The 24,272-nt window shown below is 43.6% G+C and overlaps 1 protein-coding gene across 1 annotated transcript in view; it reads right to left on the bottom strand.

The window, feature by feature from the left end:
* Positions 1–4,537: 4,537 nt before the first annotated feature.
* Positions 4,538–24,272, bottom strand: part of LOC119165748 (neuropeptides capa receptor) — a 98,904-nt gene continuing 79,169 nt past the window's right edge. Inside the window, exons 3-6 of the mRNA XM_075871344.1 lie at positions 12,766–12,986; positions 10,320–10,608; positions 9,578–9,709; positions 4,538–5,203 (exon numbers count right to left, since the gene is read on the bottom strand). Of these exons, the coding sequence (XP_075727459.1) occupies positions 4,770–5,203; positions 9,578–9,709; positions 10,320–10,608; positions 12,766–12,986 (1,076 nt within the window). The 3' untranslated portion in view covers positions 4,538–4,769. The remainder of the gene's footprint in view (positions 5,204–9,577; positions 9,710–10,319; positions 10,609–12,765; positions 12,987–24,272) is intronic.

Below are 24,272 nucleotides of genomic sequence, written 5' to 3'. Positions count from 1 at the left end.
AATACTTTGAATTCTCATAATAGGAAATTTAACAGGAGAAGTACTGCGCCTTGGGAAAAAGCGATCACGGCGTTTAAGTTACAAAATTATGTATAAAAAAGACAAACTGACGACGTCTCCTTAAATAGGATGACGCCTGTCACTGGATTGCAGGGCTGCGAGTTGTCCAAAGAAATATCAAGCTGAAATTGAGCGGATTTCCAACAGAAGGTTTGGAAATACGACACAAACTTTTCGCAAGAGGAACGTACGAGGAGGCAAGAGGACGAAGTGGGCTGGCGCGTCACCATATATTCTCGGTTGCCAGCCATTTGTTCAGTTCTCTATCCTACATACGACCCTAGATTAAACGAGAAAGATTTCAGCAGCGCATATTTTACACGGCTGATGAAAAACAGAGAAACAAGCATTTGTAGTCTAGGGCTCTGGCGCCGAGTATGTTTCGACGATGTGTATGTGTGTAGTGAGTGTTCTGAAAGAAGAAATCTGGACACCAGCCTGAATAATTTTTTAGCAAAGTTGTATGCAGCTAGGAGGAGTGGGAAAGATAAATGTCCGTGAGTGTGCAGAGACTCCTCCGAACCACCACACTTCTTCCTAGTAGGCATGTCACGGTAGAGAAAGAAACTTGCCACTGCTCCACTACTGTGAAGTGTGAGGATGTGCGTAGCATGAACACCCAGAATTCCCCGTTCATGGAGTTCCCACTGTTCCGTTGACCAAACCATTGACATCGTTGATGTTTGAGGTGAGCACGCAGGATTGCCCCGGACGAGCAGAATCTTGTTTGGGAGATTCGCCTACTCGGTGTGTGTCATGCCCGATGCTTTTGCGTTTAACGACTTCCTGCTTGCTACAACACTTGAGGTACGCGTCATCTGCAGTAAGTTTGGTCAGACTGTTTTCCCTATAAAAATGTAGCTAGGAAGCACCCGATAAGGCCGGTTGAATGAGCAATCGTGCTTGCGATGAAGCAGTAGCGCCTTCTCTTGCGTTGCACGAGAGTTAGATGCAGTTTTCTGAAGTGTTTTTACCTGTTTTGGGATTAATAGAATGATTACTTCTGCGTTGTTTCTGTTAATATGTTATTCCAGATATTGATCGTTCATTTGAACCTGCTTTTGAAGATTGTTAGCCTTGTTATGACATTTTGAGCGCTTTACTCTGAGCGTGATCACGACGCATGAGATGCATGATGAGACGACTAGCCGAGGCCTTAAAGTGTTCTCGATTTTAACGTTGAGGTTATAGACGACGAAGCAGTGCTCTCGATTCCAGTGACACGGCTCAGTGGGAACTGTACATCGGAGCTCACAATGATATAACCACAAATAATTACGAAAAATTTCAGTGGTAAACGCAGGGCTAGCACGTTTCAGCTTCGTGGGATAACCATGCACACGGAATACTTCAACAGTGACTTTTTTTCAATTTTATGAAAATATGTTCACTTTCCGGATCCATCACGGGAAGCAATACGTGAGAAAACTTTTCAAAAATTATTTTAGTCAGTCTCCAGAGCTCTTCTTTTAGTACGTTTCATCCCGACCAGAAGGGCACCCGACATACTCTCAACGTTGCGTAAGCGTGTATGTGCGAGAGAGAGGCTAGGGTGACCTTGGCTAAGTGCACCTTCTTTCTGGCTTATCTCATCGCACCGAAACGAAAAAGTCTGAATGAAGAACAACTATATACATACACTAGGCTGCTGTTTGAGCTACACAAGGCTAGTTCCCTGCATAACACACTGGCCTATGTTGGACTATCTGGGATGCCGCAAGCAGTTAGAAGAAATTCGAATGGAAGCGATTACAAATCACTTTTAATCCTGTATAAAACATCAATATGTACATCGAATTAATTTGTATGTGTAAAACCAGTTCTTTTGAAGCACCTTAAAAGTGGGCAACAATTCGTTACCGTCAGGAAACTGTCTTTTTTTTTTGTAGACGAGTGCTAACACTGCTTACATTACAGTGAATGAAAGAGATTTCAGATAAATAGCTTTTTTGTTACAATAATAACAGATGATAAACTAGTATTATATCAGAATGAATTACTCCAATACGAATAGTGTCAGTCCCAAGGTCAAAGCAGTTACACTAATTCTGCAAGTGGACCTAGTGATTTGCGCAAACGTGAGGCATCGAAGATACAACATTCATACAGGCTTTCAATGAGACAAAATAACCAATTAAAATGGTATAAAACAAACATTTCGACCTGCAGCGTTCGGTGAAGCCGAATGAAAGCCTACCTCGCACTGTGTGCACCAAAAGTGAGCAATATAATGCAAACATTCCAAGTGACAAGAAGAAGCAGGTTTTATGGTGTCCATTGTGACTGATGACAAAGCAGAAAAAGGTGATATTGACCCAGCCATGCCATTATCTGTAGACAATGTTTCGTGGCACCGAAAGGACTGCAGCAGCTATTTACTACATGCTAAGTACGAAAAATTCAGTAGGTTGTAATGATATTCCGCAGATATGATCTGTCCATAAGGAATGTGTTCGTGAGCAATGAGACACGATGGCCACGAATTTCTTTCGTGCTGAAGTTTTTGAAATACTTCGCGCCGGTGTATCTACAATTGGCAGTGCACACATTCAAAAGTGTTTTTATAGGCTGTTGACTTCTTTCGAAGAATATAGACTTTCGTTCAGGTCTCGTACTTACAACTGACGCGTAGGTGACGTCCACGATAGTCCACGTACCGAGCACCACTTCTACTGTGGTACAAATATTTCAGGTCTGAACACAAAAATAAGCTCGGCATCTTTTTGACGGTTAGCAATTAGATTGTATGTGACTATAATTAACACTCAAGACGTATCTGGCCTAAATGCTCACGCCAGTTGCGTGCAGAATATAACCAGTTTAGCATGCACACTTGACCACAAGGGTCGCTACCACAAGTAGCAATCTTTCTCCATCTGCACTTATGTCAATGCTTATGCGTCAGACTGAACATTACGTAAATGATCATGTGATGGTTCCCAGTGCAAGGGCTTACAGCCAGAGAAACCACTGCCATCACTAAAGCCCAGTCACAGTGGACTTAATACTGCATGCTAGTTCGCTGCAGTTCAATAAGCAACGTTGTTTACACTTCTGTTAAAGCGTAGACAAACACCCTCAATATACCAATGAACAAAGAGAAGCAATCAACACATGGCACGCCAGTTGTTAAAAGGCTTGGGCAGTTGTCCAGCTGCACTAACACCACCATGTCAACAAAAATATCTCGCTAAAGCATCCACAGATATCTTCCTGTAACAAAATTTCACAGCCATCGGGTTTTCACTCGAGGTCCACCGGTGACTGGATAGCACACACGTGCGAAGGACCACTTCATCCTTCATAGCTTTGATCTTTCTATAGGCGGGTTGTGGAAGTTTCCTCGAATTTCTCGAATGCTTGGTTCATTGTAGAGTCGCCGCACTATGGTCCAGTAGATGTCCATAGACCTTCCGCAGCGGTTACACTTGTTCGCTTTGTCGCAACCACGCACACTGAGCTTTTTTTTTTTGGCACTTTCACTTTCATGTAACTTTCAAAGCACTACGCTCGTCATTCGGCGACAATGCAGTTGGAGACGCGCCACATCCCCCACTTGTCATTTCTCGTAGGTGCTTGGTAGTGATCAAGCTTTATGAACTTTAGGATGCCCAGAAACACAGCGTACAACAAACTTTCTTCAATAACTGAGCCAGACGTTGCCAACTAAGCATAAACACAATGGAGACGTCCTTCTTAAGTACGATGAATTCTCTGGCGTCCAAGTTCCGTATCATTATTGTTGAACGAACAATAAGAGGCGCCCCATGTTCTGACTTTTCAAGTTTTTTCCCCTGCCTTTTCTTGAATCTTTATCTCTCTCTCCTTCTCTTGTCAGTAGCTGTACTTCACTCCACACTGGTATACAGCCATCACAATAGCAGCGTTGTGGTTGTGGTTCTTAAATGCGGCAAGTAAAAAATAAGCACTACAGCGTTATTGGACGTTTCATGCGGTCGCTGTTGGTCTTTTTCGCACTAGTGAGGCTGCTACACTCGTCGAAGCAACCTGACAACTTCACAGACCAAGATGAGCCCGAAAATTATGGTAGGAGGCACAACCGTCTTGAAGCCTGCAGCCGCTAAGATGGCTTGTATTAGTTGCACCACCGTAGAACATTTCTGGTAAAGCTCCAGTCCTCTTTGAGAAATCAACGACATTTCCTAAAGTTACTGATGCTCGCAAAGTATCCCTCAAGGAATCGGAGATCACCCGGACAGTAGTTTACACTTGTCAGGTGGGACTTCAGTTTACTTTCTGGTCTTCTTCCTACTTATTGTACCTGGTGGAAACCATTCCCACCTTTTCGTTTCTTAGCCTAAGAATGTACGTAGGCTTGACTTTACGTTAGCAACAGTTGAGAAATGGAGGTCCTGGGGGATGTCCTTTTGTGACTAGGTGCAATGTTCAAGGCCGTCATAGCATATTGGCTTGCTGTGAAAGAACACTGCACAGACTTTGAATCCACACAGCAGCAGAGAAATCACCAGGCATAACCCTGGCTATGCTCCGCATGACTTGACGACTCCATGTGACTGAGTACTGGCTACGTTGCGCCGGGACTAGCTGCGCAGTTCAGTTTCGCAGCCGTAAACACATTTGTGTCGTCATGGACGGCGGTGAAGCGTACACTCTTCCCTGAGCTTAAGTACGAACATTTTTGAACAGGGTACGGCGTTTATGCCTACGAGAGTCACCAAGGTAGAGAGTCACACCACCGTCTCCGAAGGCAGGGGGCTCTTGTCACTGGAAGAGATCTCCTTGATGGCAATTTTCTCTTTATCGTCAGCTTCGCTCATACTTGGCGTCAATGGCGGTTCCTGGTTAGGCCTAACGCGGAGCACCGTCTGGATGATGAGGGCCCGCATCGCTATGTCCGCGGCGGTGTCCACGTTTGCCTCCTCAGTGTCAACGCGCTGGACGATCGAGTATGGCTTTAGCGTGCTCAGCCTTGTGTTGTCCAATATAGAGTGGCCGGCACCGACGATAACTACGGTGGCGCCGGCATCGAAATCTCCAGCTGAGAGCCGCTGCTTATTCTTGGACAGGGTGCAGAGGGCGTCGCGAAATGCCTCTCGGTACTTGACGGACATCAGCGAGTAGAGTATCGGGTTAATTGTGGCACTGAAGTAGTAGAGACACCCTGTAAATGAAGAAGAACAATGATCACATGAGCAAACGCCTCCTTTCAGCTTTATTTTCATCGGGCGACAGAACGCGAATCAGCTGTAGGCTGTTACACCCTGCCAACACAATTGAATAAAATGATTTATTGTTGCTGAGTGGCCTAAAATTTTCTGAGAACACATTTAACGAAAGCAATTGATTTGCTTTTTTGGTATGCTGAGTTACTACTCAGCTACATTCTCAGCTTCAGATGATACGTCACACCAGCTAGCAAAATAGAGTATACGCCCTCGTCGTGATTGCTGAGAGTGGCGCTGGCTAACACTGCTTGGGTTACACGCACAAAAATACACAATGAAGTGAACGAAAGAATGACTACCGCTGTAGCTTACTTGACCGAACACGTTACTCGAATGCTGTAGGAGCGGTCGTTACCAGTCACAAGTTGCTTTTCGCCCATTTTAATTTGTTTGCAACAGGATCGTAATTTGAGCACTACTCCTAAAGTGAACTATTCGTTGTTAGAATTCTTTATCCATTGGTCTCGCAAGGTTGTGTCTTACAAGTTGAAGTTTGAAGTTTATTATTATTAACAGACTGGCGATACATAAAATGAAGAAGACGTTTTACAGACTAGGGTCCCATAGTCCGAAGACTGTAGGGGGACCCACGATGAAGAAAGCATGTAAACAAGTGCAAAGGCAAATGGCAAGACAATGTAATATTAACAAAACAATGCTATAAAGCAACTATAGAAAAATAACGAAGCGATAAAACATAGTAATAATCACAACTTCAACAAATACAATCACTAAGTCAAAATGCAAAAAGGACAACATAGAATAATTTATAGTGATAGAAGATATAATTTCAAAGTTTTTTTGAATGTATACAAGTTGGATAGAGACTTTATATTTGGTGGAATAGAGTTCCATAATGAAATAGCTGTGAATGACAAAGACTTTATGCCGTAATTAGTGCAAACTCGGGGTAGTAATAAATTTCGCTCCAATGCGAAGCGAGTGCGGTTAGTGTTTATCAATAAGTCACAGTTGATGAGGTCGAAGGGTAGCCGACGGTGAATTATATTAAAGAACAAACAAGTACAATGAAATTCAAATAACCTACTAATACACAGAATATTGTGTTGTCTAAGCAAAGAAATAGCGTTCGAACGACGAGGGCTGAAAGTGATAATGCGGATTGCTTGGTTCTGTATATGTTGTACAGATGAGATGTACGAGTGATAGGTGTTGGCCCAGGTAATTATGCCATAGTTAAAATGACTATGAATAAATGAGAAGTAGAGCGATAGTAATGCATTAGTGGAAAAATATGGCCTAGCTTTAATCAATGCACGAATACCAAAAGCAGTCTTTTTCTTTATGTCTAATAAGTGTAGACCAAAATTAAGGGTTATGTCTAAACGTACACCGAGAAAAGAAACAGTATCACAAGCATGGATAGTATTAGGACCCATAGTTATAGCAGCAGATGTTAACAAATGTTTATGAGCAGACCTGAAAACCATGAACTGAGTTTTAGAGGGGTTTATCGTTAGATCATTGTTGTTGCACCATAAAACTACATCGCTGAGTACAGAGTTTAGTTTTGATATTAAAGATGGAACTGTTTTGGCCTTACATGATACTGTGGTGTCGTCAGCGTACAAAACACAATGTGCAGAGCAAATGACGTCAGGGAGATCATTAATATAAATAATGAATAGGAGGGGGCCAAGAATGGACCCCTGCGGAACACCTTGATTGGTAATCTTAATGTTAGAGTAAGAGCCACCTGTAAAGACCACATTTTTTCGGTTAAACAGGTAACTTTTCAGAAAATTTAAAGCTGGTCCAGTAATACCATAAGAATCTAACTTATTGAAAAGAATGGAGTGATTGAGCGTGTCAAAGGCTTTAGTTAAATCCAAAAAGACTGAACCCGAGAAGTTACCAGTATCAATGGAATGTTTGATGAAGTCTGTCAAAGAAAGCAGAGCAAGGTTAGTGGAGCTTCCATGACGAAAACCAAACTGGGAAGGTTTTATAACATTAAATTTCGAAAGGTAAGAACTAAGACGCTTTACAAACAGTTGTTCAATTAGTTTACTTAATGATGGAAGAATAGAGATAGGCCTATAATTTTTAATATCATCTTTATCGCCTTTCTTGAAAATTGGTATAATTTTTGCACGCTTTAATGAGTCAGGAAAAGAACCTTTAGAAAAAATGAGATTGATTATATGGGTTAAGGGCTGAGAAATTATATGAGCCACCATCTTTAAATGGTGTGCACAAATGTTATCCAGACCGGGAGAAGTATTTTTAAGATTACGAATAGCTGATACTATTTCGTCAGAGGAAGAGGGAAAGAGAAAAAATGAGTGAGGTAAGCGCGGCAAACTAGGTGAAGGAACATTTTTTGAGGAATTGGATGACGAACAAAAATACTCAGAAAACGCATTAGCAATGTCGTCAGAGTGACAATAAGTAGCGTTATGGTGAATGATTTTCGTTATGGGCGAGTTAATTGTAGGCGAATTCAAGAATTCATTGAGCAGTTTCCACTGTTTTTTATGATTATTTTTGTTCTTTATAAATTCCTCATTATAATAGCGTTTCTTGGCAAGTTTTAGCAAAGAGTTAAGAGTATTACAGTAACTTTTATAGCGAAGTGCCAAGGCGATATTAAAGGGTTGTCTCTTAACTTTCCTATAGAGGTTATCCTTCTTTCTGAGACTGGTTAATAAGGCAGATGTCATCCAAGGGCTTTGAGGCTCTTGGTATTTCTTGTTATAAGCAATAGTGTGAGTACTAGAAGAAACAGCTTCTGAGAATAAAGAAGAAAATGTATCAACCGCTGATTGTGGATCAGCTTGCGAGCTAACTTTAGACCAGTCACAGTTTGAAATTGCACTGATGAAATTGTCTTTGTCAAATCGCAGTGCAGTAAAAATTGTGTTGATTTGAGTTATAGGGCTATCAAATGTGATGAAGATGGGATAATGATCGGTAATATCGACATCAACCACCCCGGACACTCTAGGATTAAAGTTACAAAAAGCATGATCCAAAAGAGTGTTAGAGCCACGTGGGTTGGATCTAGTGTACGAATCGATGAGGCACGTTAACCCGTACCCTAGAAGGCAATCATTATAGGCACTTGTAGTTCTTGAATGAGAATCTAATAGGTTAATGTTGATATCGCCTACCAACAATACATTTTTGTTCTCCATTGATAGAGTGTTCAGGACAGTCTCAAGAGCCGATAAGAACTGGATAAATGAGGAGGAAGGTGAGCGATAGATGCAAGCGAGTATTAAATTTTTTTGATTATGAGTAACCTGTGGCTGTTCAATTTCTATCCAAACTGATTCGCAATAGGGGATGGTAATATGAAGGTCCAATCTGCGAATATAATTAATGCCAGAAGAAATGAAAATGGCTGAGCCACCATAGTTGTCAGATGCACGATGACAGTATTCAGATTTGTACGACGTAAAACCATATAGATTAGCATCCACATCGGAAAGCCAGGTTTCTGATATACATATAAATGAAAAAGAGTGTCTGGTAGAGTGAATGAAACTATTAATGTTGTCGTGATTCCTTCGCAAGCTACGTGCATTGAAATGAACTAGAGAGCGTTGATTGTCAGATAGAAACGAAATAAATTCTTCAGCAGAAAAGGACATGATTGACAAGTACTCGTCAAGGACAAAAAAAAAAATTAGAAAAAGAGAGAGAGAGAGAGAATTGTCCCTAGAATCGATAACACGCGACTTAGTTGAAAACCCGAAGGTCGTTCTCAGACTTTAAGATGAACACTTTGCTGCTGCTAGTCTGACGAGCCTTAATCTGGCAGTTGTCCGTCCATAAAAACTGCCAGCTCTTCTCCTTCTTAAGAGCTAGTGCCTTAGAAAACAAGCGTTTGTTCTCGACAGTAAGGTGATCATTAACGAACACAGCAGCATCAGTGGAACCAGAAAAGCCAATTTGGCCAGTACGTAGACGGGCTTTGCGAGCCCTACGAACAAACTCGCCTTTCTTCTCGCGGCAACAAAAGCGAGCGATAATGTTCTTCTCCTTAGACTTTGTGGCCACACGATGGACAACGTCCAAGTCAGAGGGAGAAACAGAGTAAAACAAGTAAAAAAACAAGTACAAGTACAAGTACAAGTACAAGAAACAAGTAAAACGATCCTCGATGCATCGCCGTTCTTTTAAGTTTCCTTGTGTTAATCCTGTCGATTTTGCCGTTACGCACTTTTTGTGCAATGTATGCACGTGCATTCATTGCTTCTTTATTTTTTAATTTTTTAGGCATCCAATGCATCAACGATATGCCCTGCATACTCTTGGTCACATGGTTGCAGTGAAGTACCTACCGGCTGTGTAGTAGAGCACTTCGTTGAGAGTGCGTAGGCCCGTAGTCCATTGGGTGGGGCTGACGTACACCACCAGAAGGCGCTGGGTGTGGAACGGAGCCCAGCAGACGAAGAACGCTATGACCACCGCCACTGTGTGAAACAAAGGTTAGAACATTGGTGTCGTTATCCTCAAAATGAACTGGTTTGAATGAAGATATTGAGAGGATATTGATACCTCTCACATAATAGGTCTAATTTAAAAAGGCATAGAATTGCTAATCTGTGAAGCTAGGACTTTCTCGTGCGATAGTTAGTTTGTCATGAACGGCAAGCATCACCAGCAAGCATGTCGCAAAACATAACAGAAAAAATGCATGCTTGAAATTTTATGTACTTCATCCCGAGTCGTCAAACTTCCTCACATTCACTGCTATACGTTATAGGCTATTATGCATTAATATCGTTTGCACACATCCCTAGAAATAGCAATGCGTTTACGCTACTGTTAGTTCACACTCAATAGTGCCTAAAGAAAAATTATATGTTTATTTACATCAAATGAAGCCGAAGAAAATACAAGACAAAAAACTATAACGACATAGCCTGGACGGAGAGAAAGATACCCATAATTGTTCTGTTGTTTCATTTTTAATGTGATGTTACATGAACCAGCCGGAAGTCAGCTCCCATGAGAGTCACAAGTATGAGCACATATCACAAGGACGAGAGTAGGGGGTAGGGGGGGGGGGCGGAACCTTACCTAGCATTCTGTGCACTGGTCTGCGCTGGTGCCTCCCCTGCTGCCCGGGTCCTGGCTGGCTCCTTAACCGCATTCCTATCTTGAGGTACAGCACTGCTATGACTGTCATGGGAAGGCAGAAGAAGGCGAACGTCGAGCACTGCAGCAGGGGAAGGCTGACCGCAGTCGTGTCCATCGGTAGGGCACAGAAAGCTGACTCGGGCACCACGCGACCCGAGCCAACAGGGAAGTCGACGAAGTTGACCCGAGTGTAGATGGCGAACGGTATGGCGCTCACCAGCGACACCACCTGATCACATGAGAAAGGAAAAGCACGACAATGCAAGCGTTAAGCAGTCGGTCTTGCTGGAACTGGACATGGCATCCAGGTCAATGTCTTTACGAAGAGAAAGAGAGAGAGAGTTAAACTTTATTTTGTGACCAGGAGCACGGCCTCTTCAGCCAGAGGTGGGTGACTTCCTCATTCCAATTAGCTATGCCATAGCTAGCCACCGATTCCCTTATCCCTTCTACCAGCCGGAGATGGTTTTCAGGGTTTCCAGAGGTCGGCAACGCCACCCGTTAGTGTTCTAGAGTTCGTTGTTTGTCCGCTCTGTTTATCTATGGGCGGGATACTCGGCTTGTTTTGACAGCCCCACACCTGCGGTACAGGGTGTTTGCAGTGTAAAGGTAGTATTGACAGTTTCTGTTGTTGAGCAAGTGGTGACCTGAAGAAGGCTACAGACAGGCACCTATCTGCATGGTACACTACTACACACAATGTTTACGAAGAAAGAAGAAGGAAACAGGTAAACAACAGTGAGGTTAGATAGTTCTTAGACCTGCTGGCAGCCTGCAGTTTAAATGAAGAGAGTCAATGTGCAGAAAAGTGGCGCTCGAAAAATGAACAAAAAAAAAGGAAAGGAGATTACGGCATTGTGTGACAGCAGTCTCTAGGGCAAGTTTTACTTCAGAAGCACAACAACGCTTTCAACCCTGTATGTACTGAGAATGGACTTGGACAGTGTAACAAGACCCGTTCTTCTGGAGAAAGAGTGATCAAGTAGTTTTGAGGTAGAAAGGTGGCTGCATTTGAATCAGAGGGTACTTTCCACACAGACTCATTTGGCTGCTACGTTTCGACATTCACAATAATTTGGCTTGTGGCTGCTAAGACGCTTTAGCTAAACAGTTGAAGAAAGGTGTTCGTTGATTTTTGTCCCTGTACAGCGACGAATCTTTTCAACACCATTGAGATTTTCCCCAGTTGATTTTTCCTAGCTTGGTACCATTCTTAATTACACCAATCCCTTTCATAGGTTCAGAATGTGATTGACCTTGTCTAAACGAAGGAAAGAAAGAATGCCGAGGAGAGAGAGTGCAATTAACGCGGGTGTGCTAACCAGTACAGAATAAAGGGTATGCTATCTTACACCAGAGAAAAGGATGAGAATACTGGAAGGTTAGAGGTTGTGAGAAGGAGGAGAAATAGAAAGAGAGAGGGGAAGTATACACACACACAGTCATACTCCTCACTGTCACAAAGTCGCTGTTGGTGAGTAACCCCCGTTACAAGTCTGCTGTCTTCAATAATTTTCCCAGCCCATTTCTTGCTGTCATCCATGATGACTTCGGTGATCATTTCAGTATAGTTACTGCCGTCATCCATCTTTGTTCAAGGCAAGTTAGAGTGAGTGCGAGCGATCGCCTCTGCTCATTTTAGATATCTCGATGAAAGTGACTAGGGATGCTACGTCTTAGATACACGAGTTCCCAAGTAGCTGTTAAAGGATGCCGCCTCATCATGGCAAATAGATACTGTGTAGTTTGTAATATTTTCGGCCGGGTATAGCTGTGTCTCAAACGACAGGTGATTTGAATCTTTTTCTCTACATGTATCTAGGGACAAATTTCATAAAAATAAAAAACACAGAACGTCATTATGGTCTTACTGTTGATTAACGTTCCCTGTGCACTAAGAAAGTATGTCTCTTTCAAAAATGATTAATCGGTCGTACATGGGAAGCCATTACTATACACTAATACTTGCACAATGACTTTTCCTATGTCAGGTGCAATGCTATGAAATATGGTGAGACGTTCGATCCAGGTACTTGTTCTACAATTTTGTAAGCTGTAACGACGTTTTTTTTTGTTTTTAGACAGAGCAAATGAAGTTGATCTGTGCCTTAGAAATAAGCCAACCCTGTCACTTATACGGTAGTAATAGGTTGTTCAGAGTCGCTTCGAGTATCTTTGTTTCCGTGTCAACACTTCGGCGATTAGTTCTGGTAGTGTACAGTCGAACCAATCGCGGAGGTGAAATCGAAGCATGAGGCAGGCGAACCTGCACGTTCCGCTAATAAAACTTATTGCATAGCTTCTGAAGCAATACAGCTGATGCATGAAACGTAGTACGTGGACGACACGTGATCAAGGTTTCACATGAGTCAACTATGTGACTCACCCAGATGATGGCGATGATGCGCACGGCACGAGTCAGGCTTGATGTGGTCTGTAGAAAGAGAGGATGATAGATGGCCACGTAACGTTCTGCAGTGAACGCCACGATGGTCAATACTGAGGCGTACGAAGTGGCTTCTGCCACCAAGGCCCTGAAGCGACACAGAGCCTCGCCCAGTCGCCATGGGTACTGTTGCCAGTAGAGCTTCAGGTCGTTGGGCAGACCTGTGCATGATAGCATGTGAAGAATACGAATGGCGTATCTGGCACATTATCTCGAAGGGTAATGACAAATTAGCGAGAATTGGTTGTTCTGTGGACAGAAATTCATGACTACATGGCAATGAGGATTGCACGTTCAACAAGACACTTCAAAACGTACAAATGACATAAATAAAATTAGACATTAGGTGGGCATAACGGTGCAGAAGGGGTGGCGCCCAACCACCAATCAATAAGCTTCATAGGGTCTTAGTTTTTAGGTAAATTTCCTTTTGTTAGCTTTACACCGGATAACGTGAGCGTATAAGTGAAAGGCCGGATAGGTGGTGCCATCTAGTTGGTAGAGAAGAACCAGAAAAGCAAGGCGTTGTTTTGGCTAGTACATTATAGTTCTCTGCTAGAGTAAGCTCTTGTCAGTTGACTTATACAAAATGGGTTGCCCTTCTTTACCTTGCTTACCTCAAGGGCACTAGGAGAAAACAACCAAGCACGTCTTTAATTGTGGTAGCACAAAACGACACAATGTGTCGATACCGTGGTCCCGTATATGCCGGTATTACATGAACATCTTTGCGCATACCAAAATTATGGACAAGCTTACGACCTGTAATACGGACAGCTGCGAAGTTATGCACCGTTTTCAAAACTCTATCGAGTGCGTCTGCCATTTCCGCCTGCTTCTCACTAAGATCATTTCAATCCGCTCAAGCATGCTCTAGCATTAACTTACACATTATGTGCAGTAATGAGTACATATACTTTTTTTTGCATGGGCACATCGTCGCTGTGCTTCATTTTCGCTACAATAAGAATGCACCCACACAACACAAAACCACCAATTGAAGAACGCACGTTGATGTCATATACTTTACTGCAATTGCAAGGTACATCTAGTGTTTTGACTGCCTTATGAAACATCTTATTTTAAGGGAACAGGTGTGATGCACGTGAGTAATAACACGCACAGACACCAAGCGGGCACACGCCAAGCGAGAAGCGTATGCGTGTTTCGTGGCCCATCGGGTTATGTGAATGATGCCCTGCACAGTCATTGTATAACCAAGTAAAACAATAAAAGCTTGAACCGGCAGATAGTGCGAAAACTATTTCTGAGATGGGGCTCATTCCTGAAGCCGGAAAGCGCTACAGACCGTGTTTTCTATTCGGCGTTGTCCCAACTCTGACGGCTTCCCGAATCACCAATGGTTGATCTTTCTCCACTTCCTAATCGCGCGAGGTATCTGGACCGTCGTTGTAAGATCTATTCCTCCAGAGAAAGATCAAGAAAATCTTGTGTGCGCCAGACCTATCCAAGAACAAAGAAACTAAAGTCCCGCAAGGGGATATCAGTGATTGAACAGGGAAGGAGGAGACGAGAGTAGCTAGCAAGCGAGCTCCCGAAAAATCTCGTCTAAGACTTCGGCTGCAACCTCAAGGAACGCAGTCTGATACCCTGCATTGTTTCGTACTTAGTAAGGACAAAGTAAATAGCTTTTGTTTTTTTTACATCTGCTTGTCACAGCTTGGTTCTTTGCTGTCAAGGGTTGCATCCTATTCTTTCTTGCGTTCCAGGATAATCGGATTCCACGCGAAAGTTCGTTACAGTCTCTGCAAAGCAATTTGTCACGTTGTTCAAATAGCCTAAGGATTTCTATTTTGCATTTTTTGCTATACGGTGTTCTTCTTTAAGGGCATAGGTGATAAAATGACGATAAATGTTTGGGAAGTTTCTTTTCAGGCAAAGATCCTTGTCAACGGTATGGGGATTACGCTAACCAAACACAAAAAGAACATCAAAAAGAATGAAAGACGTTACGGCCCCCGCAACGGGGGCCTTCTTCAGAATGAACAAGGTCTCGGCATAAGAACCGGAACGTCCTTCTAGTGGTCATTTCATATCTGGTGGACGCATCCATTTTAACTTTGACTATGTGCATTGTCAACCAGGCGAGATTTTGTCACACCCTTTATTTTATTTCAAGCAAAGCTGCTGCTACTGATTGCTGATTTTCATGGTGTTGGCATCGCACGCGAAGAACTGCACGCCGTCAAGTTACCAGTTGCGTGAATGTACAGTAAAGCGCCTGTAACCTATGCGTTTATACATGCGCCGTTGTTTTTTTTTTACAAACAAAATTTGCGCCACCTCTTCAACAAGGCCATGGTGGCTCTATGAGCAATCGCTGATACATCAGTCTGATATTTCGTCGATGCCACATGTCATTTGGCGTTGCCGCATTTTCTCGCTATTTGGATATGCACGCGTTTCCATCGTCGTTGCGTATAGCGACTGAAATGTTGCGCTGCTGAGCGCGTAGATAAAAGTCCGGTTCCCGGCGTTGATTGATTGACTGATATGTGGGGTTTAACGTCCCAAAACCACCATATGATTATGAGAGACGCCGTAGTGGAGGGCTCAGGAAATTTCGACCACCTGGGGTTCTTTAACGTGCACCCAAATCTGAGCACACGGGCCTACGACATTTCCGCCTCCATTGAAAATGCAGCCGCCGCAGCCCGAATTCGAACCCGCGACCTGTGGGTCAGCAGCCGAGTACCTTAGCCACTAGACCACCGCAGTGGGGCAGTTCCCGGCGTGGATTTTGGGGGGAGCATCGCACAGTGCGAAGCAACGAAGGAAATGGTGAAGGAAATTAAGAAAGAAGGAAAGAAGAGAAAAGAAAGAAAACGGAAACAAAGAAATGAAAAGAAAATGAAAGGAAAACAGAAAAAAGAAGGTAAGAAAGAAGAAAGAAAAAGTTGAAAAAAGGAAAGAGAAACCTAAGCAACAAAAAAATGACGGAAGGAAGACGAAAACCAAAAAGCGAAGTAAATAACAACAAGGAATAGCAGGAGAAAAAAAGAACAAAACAAAAAGGAAAGAAAGAAACAACAAAGAAAAGAAAATAATGAAGAAAAAGAAAGAATGAAAGAAAGAAAAACAGTATGTTCTGCCCACCCACGCCAAGCTTCACTGCACCCTACCCCTCTTTTTCTTTTCTTTTTTTTTAAATCGATACAGAAAGGACTCCTGAATTTTCGTTGCAACAACCATTTTACCGCACTCCCACCAATCCTTATTATGCCGTGATATTGCCGCAAATGAAGCCGTCTTACGTCAGCACAATGGGCAGTGGGTTGCTTTGTGAAATCGATTTATGCAGTTCAACTCGGCACGCACTTGCGAGCGGTTGGATCGAAGCCTGGGATACCGAGTGCGCGAAAAGCGTTCGAAGTGGGCGGCATACGTGGCGTGTCGGACAGTCGGATATCGGCACCTGCGCTGCGGTGTTTACTTGTTCTGCGAACACAGAGCGTTGCGCAATACGTTCTGGTACGTACTGGTGAAAGCGGTGTTACAGCGTGCGAGGTATCCGATGGCAAGCACGCACGTGTCGTGTGAAAAGTAGTTGCTCTAAACGGCGCCCCTCGACGGGATGCCGTCCTGTGGTGCAAGCTTTAGACATGTGTCTTCCCCAACCCCTGGCTTTATAGCAAGGTATACTCATACGTATATACCCACACGAATAAGAATGGGGTGGAGCACATTTGGCAAGCACTCTCAAATTATGACAGGTAGATTGCCACTATCCCTCAAGAGGAAGGTATATAACAGCTGTATCTTGCCAGTACTTAGCTATGGAGCAGAAACCTGGAGACTTACAAAGAGGGTTCAGCTAAAATTGAGGACGAATCAGCGAGCAATGGAAAGAAAAATGGTAGGTATAACCTTAAGAAACAAGAGGAGAGCAGAGTAGATTAGGGAACAAACGGGGGTTAAGGATATCATAGCAGAAATCAAGAAGAAGAAATGGACATGGGCCGGGCATGTAACGCGTAGACAGGATAACCGCTGGTCGTTAAGGGTAACTAACTGGATTCCAGGAGAAGGCTAGCGGGTTAGGGGGAGACAGAAGGTTAGGTGGGCAGGTGAGATTAAGAAGTTTGCGGGTATAAATTGGCAGCAGCAAGCAGAGGACCGAGTTAACTGGCGGAACATGGGAGAGGCCTTCGTCCTGCAGTGGACATAGCCAGGCTGATGATGATAATGATACCCACACCTCGTGACACCACACTGTAAATACTGCTCACAATTGGCCACCCTCGTACACATGGCATGGACGTGCCCACAGTACGCTGACGCTTATCGCACAGAAGATACATAGGAGTCCCTTCTGCACATCACTGCCTCGGAAAGCAATGCCGGGTAATCTGACGCGCATTGAAGGCCGAGGTGTCTCAAGGGATCCCCGCTGACCACCTCTAAGCAGCGTAATCGACCTCTCGGCCAGTCCACGTTTTTGGGAGTAATAAAGTTTTGATCATCGTCGTCATACAAACGGCGCCCCGTGTTCCGTCACGTCCATGACATCGAGTTATGCGTGGCGACGACCATGACATAATAGAGCATGTCTGCCGAATAGGTTGTCCGGTTCGAAGTGCTTGAAACGTGAAGAATGGATCGGGAATAGACGAAGGAGCACCCGCCACTGACAGTTTTTCGGCGGTTAAAGTTGGCAGACGAAGTAGACCTCCAAGCTTGTGCGGTGGCATGAAAACTTGACGTCAAACACGTCGCACTCTGTCTCTTCCCTATTCTGTCTTCGAGTGTAAAGAACTGCCCCAGAAATGACACCCTAAACCAACACAGGCATAGGCAAACAAGTTCTAGAATGTTAGAACATGGATATGGTGCCCTATGACCGTATGGGCTGGATCAATAATTATCATGTTATACTAGTATTGCTCCTACACGCAATGTACAGATTTTTAGGTGGTTATACCCTGTGGTAGCATACATTTCATAGTTAATACCTCTGGTAGTTATTACCACCCGGTAGTTATTGCCTGGGGTAACTATACCCAGTCGTAGTTATTACCTCTGGTAATTGTGACAACCTGCCCTTTCAAAATTCCGAAATGGCAGTGGTCTCTTCGCAGTAAAGACCTACGTTCCGCTCCTTAACGCAACCGGGCATTTCCAATGACTACAAAGGGGAAATATTTCAATATTTTATAATACTGTCGTAATTGATGCGTATAGCTTTCTTAAGACGTCAGCCTTCGCAGAAAAAAATTTAATAACAAATTTAGCGAGTAGATTTTTCAGTTCTCTTATTTTTAAGCTTTTCGCACCCATTCAGTGAGGCTAAAGATATGTTGAGAAAGATGAAGGGACCGTAAGAGAGTGTAACGAGTACAATGCGACGAAACTAGTGCACTCTTTACAATGTGAACCCTTGTGTGATATCGGAGACGTTGTCTTAAGCAAGCTTCTACTATTATGTTTTCTACGCGACGTACAGACAGGTCCACTGTTGAAGGGAACACCTGCGTGAGCAGCACGTTTAGATTTCGCTATCCTACGGAATTATATCGGCTGAGATATGCATAAAACTACTGGTGGTTAAAAGTACCGTTTCCTCTTGACAGACTATTAACTTGCATGAAGATTGTTTCTTAATCCACTTGCTCTTAGAGGGTCAGGAATACTGATGATGTCCATTCGTGTGTTCCCTTTAACAGTAGACTATATTGTACATTGGCAGCTTAGCGACGATAAGAAAGACTTCGAGAATGTTTGTTTCCAGTTCCACTCATGTCAGCTTATGCCCGACTCCCACTGAAATAAAAATTAGTAGCGTCACGTGAGGCCGTTATTATCTTTTAATTCCGCTTCCTGCTTCTGAACTGTGCCACATAAATTAAAAAAAGTAGCACACGCAAAAAACAGGTTAGCTATAAGAAATCTCGCGCGGACTAAGCGATATTGCCTAATCTTTTAATGCCGTTGTTTTCTTGTCTGTGTTTTTCTGAAAGAAAAGCTATCGACGCACTCTGCTTGCTACGGCGACTTGCCCTGCTTGTGAAGGTAGCGAGAGGAGGGAGTAGAAAGTGACAGCTGGTGGAGCACAGAACGCCTATCGAAGCCGGTCTCAAGTAAATTATTTCCGGTCTTCTTCAACAGTTCCGCTTCCTCGAGGAACAGCCCAGCAAGAAATTTCTTTTTTTTTGGTTGAAAATCACATCCGACTACTACTGCTTACAAAGAAACACCCCCAATCACACCACAGCTATAAAGTGTGGCACGACCACGTGGGTAAATATCAGTTTGGCTATTTGTCTTGATTCCGGCGTCTTCCGCTACTTTGGAGGGACAATTTGCCAGAGCTCAATAAAGCCCTTACACAGAACGCCGAGTCAGCGGCCAGCAATAGCGACAAGTAATGCGGGGACAGTCGTGGCCCTGTTTCATGTCATTCACAATGTTTGCGAAAGTGTCACTGTATCAAATTTATTCCTCGGAAACGGTACGTAACGCCAAAAGCAAAGACGCAAAGAAGACCTGACACGGCGCACGAGCGCTGCTAGCTACCCACAAAGGTGATTGATTGATTGATTGATTGATTGATTGATTGATTGATTGATTGATTGATTGATTTGTGGGGTTTAACGTCCCAAAACCACCATATGATTATGAGAGACGCCGTAGTGGAGGGCTCCGGTAATTTCGACCACCGGGGGTTCTTTAACGTGCACCCAAACCTGAGCACACTACCGACAAAGGTGTATCCAACAAGACAAAAGTAACGTTGATGCTGTTCTCACCCTTGTCACACGTGCGTGCAGTATTTTGTGGAAAAAAAACAATTCTTATGACAGGCGATGACTGCCGATGTAGCTCAGCTGGTAGAGCACCGGACGCGTTATTCAAAGGTCGCAGGTACGATCCCTGCCTGCGGCAAGCTTTCGTTTCGTGCCCTTTACTTTTCCCACATCTACACCATAGTAACTACAAATAGTATGCCTATACTTTTCCTGCCTTTATTGTGTGTGTGTTGCAAATAATGTTGTGCTTAACAAGAAAAGAGCTAACGCTTCAAATTCCTATCCTTGGTGTACAGAATGAACGATGACCCAGGATGAGGCTAAGGAAAATATAGTTTGTGCCTTTATAGTCTCTAGAGGGCACTAATTCTACAAACGGTACACCCGTGCAGCCCCGCCACGTTGGTCTCGTGGCTAAAGTACCCGGCTGCTGACCCGCAGGTCGCGGGATTGAATCCGGGCTGCGGCGGCTGCATTTTCAATGGAGGTGAAAATGCTGTACGCCCGTGCGCTCAGATTTTGGTGCACGTTAAAGAACCCCAGGTGGTCCAAATTTCCGGAGCCCCTCCACTACGGCGTCTCTCATAATCGTATGGTGGTTTCGGGACGTTAAACCCCACATATCAATGGTATGCCAGTGTAAAAAGAGGTTCACAGCCATAAGACACAACCCCTCTTATGGTGCGTATGTTTATTGCGCTTCATACGGTTAGTGGCGTACATCACCCAAATTTTTAACGGTGGCGCGCAATTTGGACTTTTCTATATGTCAGTGCCACGTGATGAGAGAAGTTTCCAAAAAATGTTTTATGGGCTTGTGGTATATGGAATGCACTTGTGTCCACCATTTTTGTAACTTGACTCAGTCATACAGCAAATATACACAGAAAAGGTAGCCGCTTGCAAATGACAGAGAGAGATTTGGGCAACTGTAGAACCAACAAGGCCACGTCGTCACAGTTCTTGATTATCCCTTACAAGTACTTGATTCGCGCTGTGGTGGTCTTTTTACATTTGCGTAGTGGTGAGGATCGTGAGAAAGTTGCTTGTTCTTCGGGTTACTTTAGAGTGTTTCATGGTTTCTGGGTAAATGTAGCGCATATTTGACAGCAATCTAGTTCGATGTTTGCCGTAAACATTAAACAAGGTTGTTATGGCTGAGAACATGATGGTCGAAGGACGCTATCCACAATTGTATCTGCACTTGGGTCAGCGCAAACTACGGTATGGTGGTGCGAAGAAAATCTACACCGGCACAACGGGACCCACGCATCAGTATCAAAATATCAACATCGAAACATCATCAGAATATAAGCATCAGAACATTAACATCAGAACAGCAACATGAGAAAGTCAGCACGAGAACATCAATATCAGCACACAAGATCAGCCCATCAATATCGGCACATCCAAGCCAACTTTGTGGCGCGTAATCAGCACCCAAGATAAAGGTCCACGTTACGTATAAGAGTTTAGCTTATCATCCTCTTGAGTGTGGCTTCACAACCTTGGTGACATTGCACATCATCTATAGAGTGCACTCTCAGTTGAGGGAACTTCAAAGGACCCAAGAAAATAGTAAACATAACTGAAAGTTCACCAAGGGGACTATTCACTGGAAAGAGTAGCAGCGCTGTCCACAGCAGGAAAAGTGCGTCCTTCTGATACTAGTTTTTTTTTAGTAGGTAATCTTTTTGGTGCGAAGGTTTTAGCGGTACGGCTCAGTGCTCTTCCATAGTTGAGTACGAAGTACTCGGAATGGTTAAGCATTTTTTCTAAACACAGCAGAAATCAAGTCAAGTGCGTAAAATACAACTTATCTTGAAAATAGCTGAACAATTATCATTTGTACATGGTTTTCTTAAAGCGCAGGAAGTGACAGACCTGTCCAGATAGCCTACGTTCGTGTGAGCTGCCTCCAGAAATTATTGTTTGCTGCGACACAAAGTCCCGCAACTTTTTAATATGCCCTACAGCCTCGGCTTAAGATGGTCGGTTTAAAACTACCTCAGCCCTTAAAACTTCTTTGTTGCACTGTTCTTTCATTTGCCGAAACACACTGGAAACAATTTTCAATTCTGACCACTCTGCGCTGATACTGGAGCGCTCGTGGCTCGTTTTTGTCTTCGAAATGGTCGTTTGGTTTTGCGGGTGCTGCCCGCGGAAGCGATGTAGCACCACTGCCGCTGTATAGGCTCTTTGGTGCCGGCAAGCATCTGCTAAGCCAGCGCTGAAGAACACGAAAATTCATTTATTTGATCTGAAAATGGGCTCAGGTCCGCAGATAAGGTTCATGTAACCACAATATTCACTATTCAGAAGCTCGTTGAAGTGATATATGTTCGCATGGCATGCATGCAAAAACCTTCGGGGATTTTCTAAAAAATTGTTATTCTAAGTTATTCGTTTAACCGACGTTCGTTCAAATAAAGGATCCCTGCATAAATCTTTTGAATTTGGCAATGCTCATAATTTTAATATACGAACCAAAGCGCTAGATGGTGACAAGGTGCTAAATGATGTTGAAGTTGCTAAATAGGCATGGTAATATACAAAAAAATTGAGCTCAACGAAACAGTACAAAGGCAAGGCACGTATAGGAAAAATGCATACTCACAATTAAACTTCTGTTGAAGCGAGGAAAATATATATGAACGATTGCGATGTACATCTGAATACAAACACCTCCAATCTCTCATAACTTGTCTGCAGCATGCCCAACCCTATGTGCCGATATCCAGTTTTCAGTGCTGCCGTCAGTTTGTTCAAGTATTAGGGCCTAACCAGATGGTCCCCTAAGCAACGCACATTTAGCGACGATGGTTGGTTTACTTTTTCTTATTACTGGAAAGCCTTCTTATGAAGAAATTCTGACCACAGTTTATGGGCCATAAAACGTCCAGGAGACGCCAGAGAATCCTTTTTTTTATCGAGTTTCCGCCCCACATTATGGCGCACTGGTCACGCAACTTCAATCGAGAAATGTTTTAGACAGCAACGTTTTGAGAGGAGCCGTCCAAGACAGAATCTACGGGCACTTGAAGCTTTGAATAATAAAAATAGAACGAACTGTTTCGCCATCATTAACACTTCGACCAACTTCTTAGTTGCCATGGAAGCGTGCCTTGTTCGAAACGTGAACAAACATTTTCTGCTTTAGCAGTAGTACTAACAGTTTCGAAAATTTGAGGCACAATTTTGTCCGCTTTTAACTCGTTTATCTTTTACTAGTTTCACAGGGGTTTCCACGTCGCACCTGTACTGCAAGGAATTCATTTTCTTTATGCCAAACTTTCAAGCACGCAATGCAGGCGTTGCAAGACTAGCGGTGAGCTGCGAACTCGCGAAGTAACTTTGATGACGCTATCTATAAAAAAGTTTCGAGCACTTCAGTGGCAATACGAAGCTTGTAAGAAACATGTGGCAGCAAATTTACTGAAATAAAAGGTATAAAAAGCAGCTCTTGCTACTCGACATAATCGAAAACGATCTATGCCATGAAAGAGGGCTGTCCGGAGCACCTCAAAGCGCCATTTGATCGATGCTGAAGTGGACCGCTTCAGACATAATCGTAGCCAAAAAAATGGGAGTTCTGCATGCCTCATTTATAGAACGCCAAGACCCTCGATGCTACAACGACGAAGAACAGGGTATTGACTCCACATAAAAGCCTGGTGGTGGCGTTACGTCACCCTTCGGCAGTACGAGCAGGTTTTGAGGGAAGTCATAGCGGTGAAGACTGCGACTTTTACGACCGTGGTTCTGGCGATGCTATGAGCAGGCAGTTGTTCGCAATACGCAAAGACCAGCTTTTTTTTCTTTGTTTTGGTATGCTTTCATCAGTCTATGCAAAATGCAGTGCTGTAATGGTGGGATGTATGCGAAGCAAAAGTGTACTTTAGTGTGGAGCAATATGATATCCCTATTGTGAACTATCTCCCAGACATGCCATGCACAAGCGCAAACGGGAACTCGTTCCTCTATAGACTAACGATGCTTTGAAAGACCAGTAAGGTGTCTCTTAAGGTAGACTTTATCACTCTGGCATGGTATATTAACGTCCAAATCATTTCCCATCTATATAAAAAAGATCTGCGCCACTACACAAAGTTGTGCAAAGCCGAGTCTCAGCAGAGCTGATAGACTGGAAGCAGATTGGCACGAAGATGAAAAATGTTACGACGAGAGCACGTGGCGGTTCATGAATGAATGAACTTGGATGCCGCCGCCCACCTTTTTCCCCATACTCCTTGTGGATGCACGCCACTAGAGTGGAGACGTTATTATGATCACCGTGTTTTTCTTCAATCAAGCCCTTATTCAACAAAAGTGAAGGGCTCTCGACCGCACATTTTGATTATGTGGGGAAGGCATTTTGGGGTGGGAGCAGCATAATTAGATTAAACTCTGTATATCAGGGTCGCTTCGTGAAGGTGATAGCTTTTACGCTACACGGCAAGCTATACTTGCTATACAGCGCTACACATGATAGAGTTTCTTAAATTTACCTAATAATGACTCTGGCGCTGCGATTCTTCTGCGACCACGGTATGATGGGTAGTACATGGATCTACATAGTCTTCGTGCTTGCGGGACAAAAACGCCCTTATGGCTTCGTTTGTCGCATTTTTTTTCTTTGCTTCGACCGAAAAGGACGAACTATTGCGAACTTCCCAAGCT

The sequence above is a fragment of the Rhipicephalus microplus genome, chromosome 8 (genome assembly GCF_043290135.1).
Source record: "Rhipicephalus microplus isolate Deutch F79 chromosome 8, USDA_Rmic, whole genome shotgun sequence".
Taxonomy (NCBI): Eukaryota; Metazoa; Arthropoda; class Arachnida; order Ixodida; family Ixodidae; genus Rhipicephalus; species Rhipicephalus microplus.
Note: the sequence above shows the minus strand (reverse complement) of the source record. Positions and strands in the feature narration are given on the sequence as shown.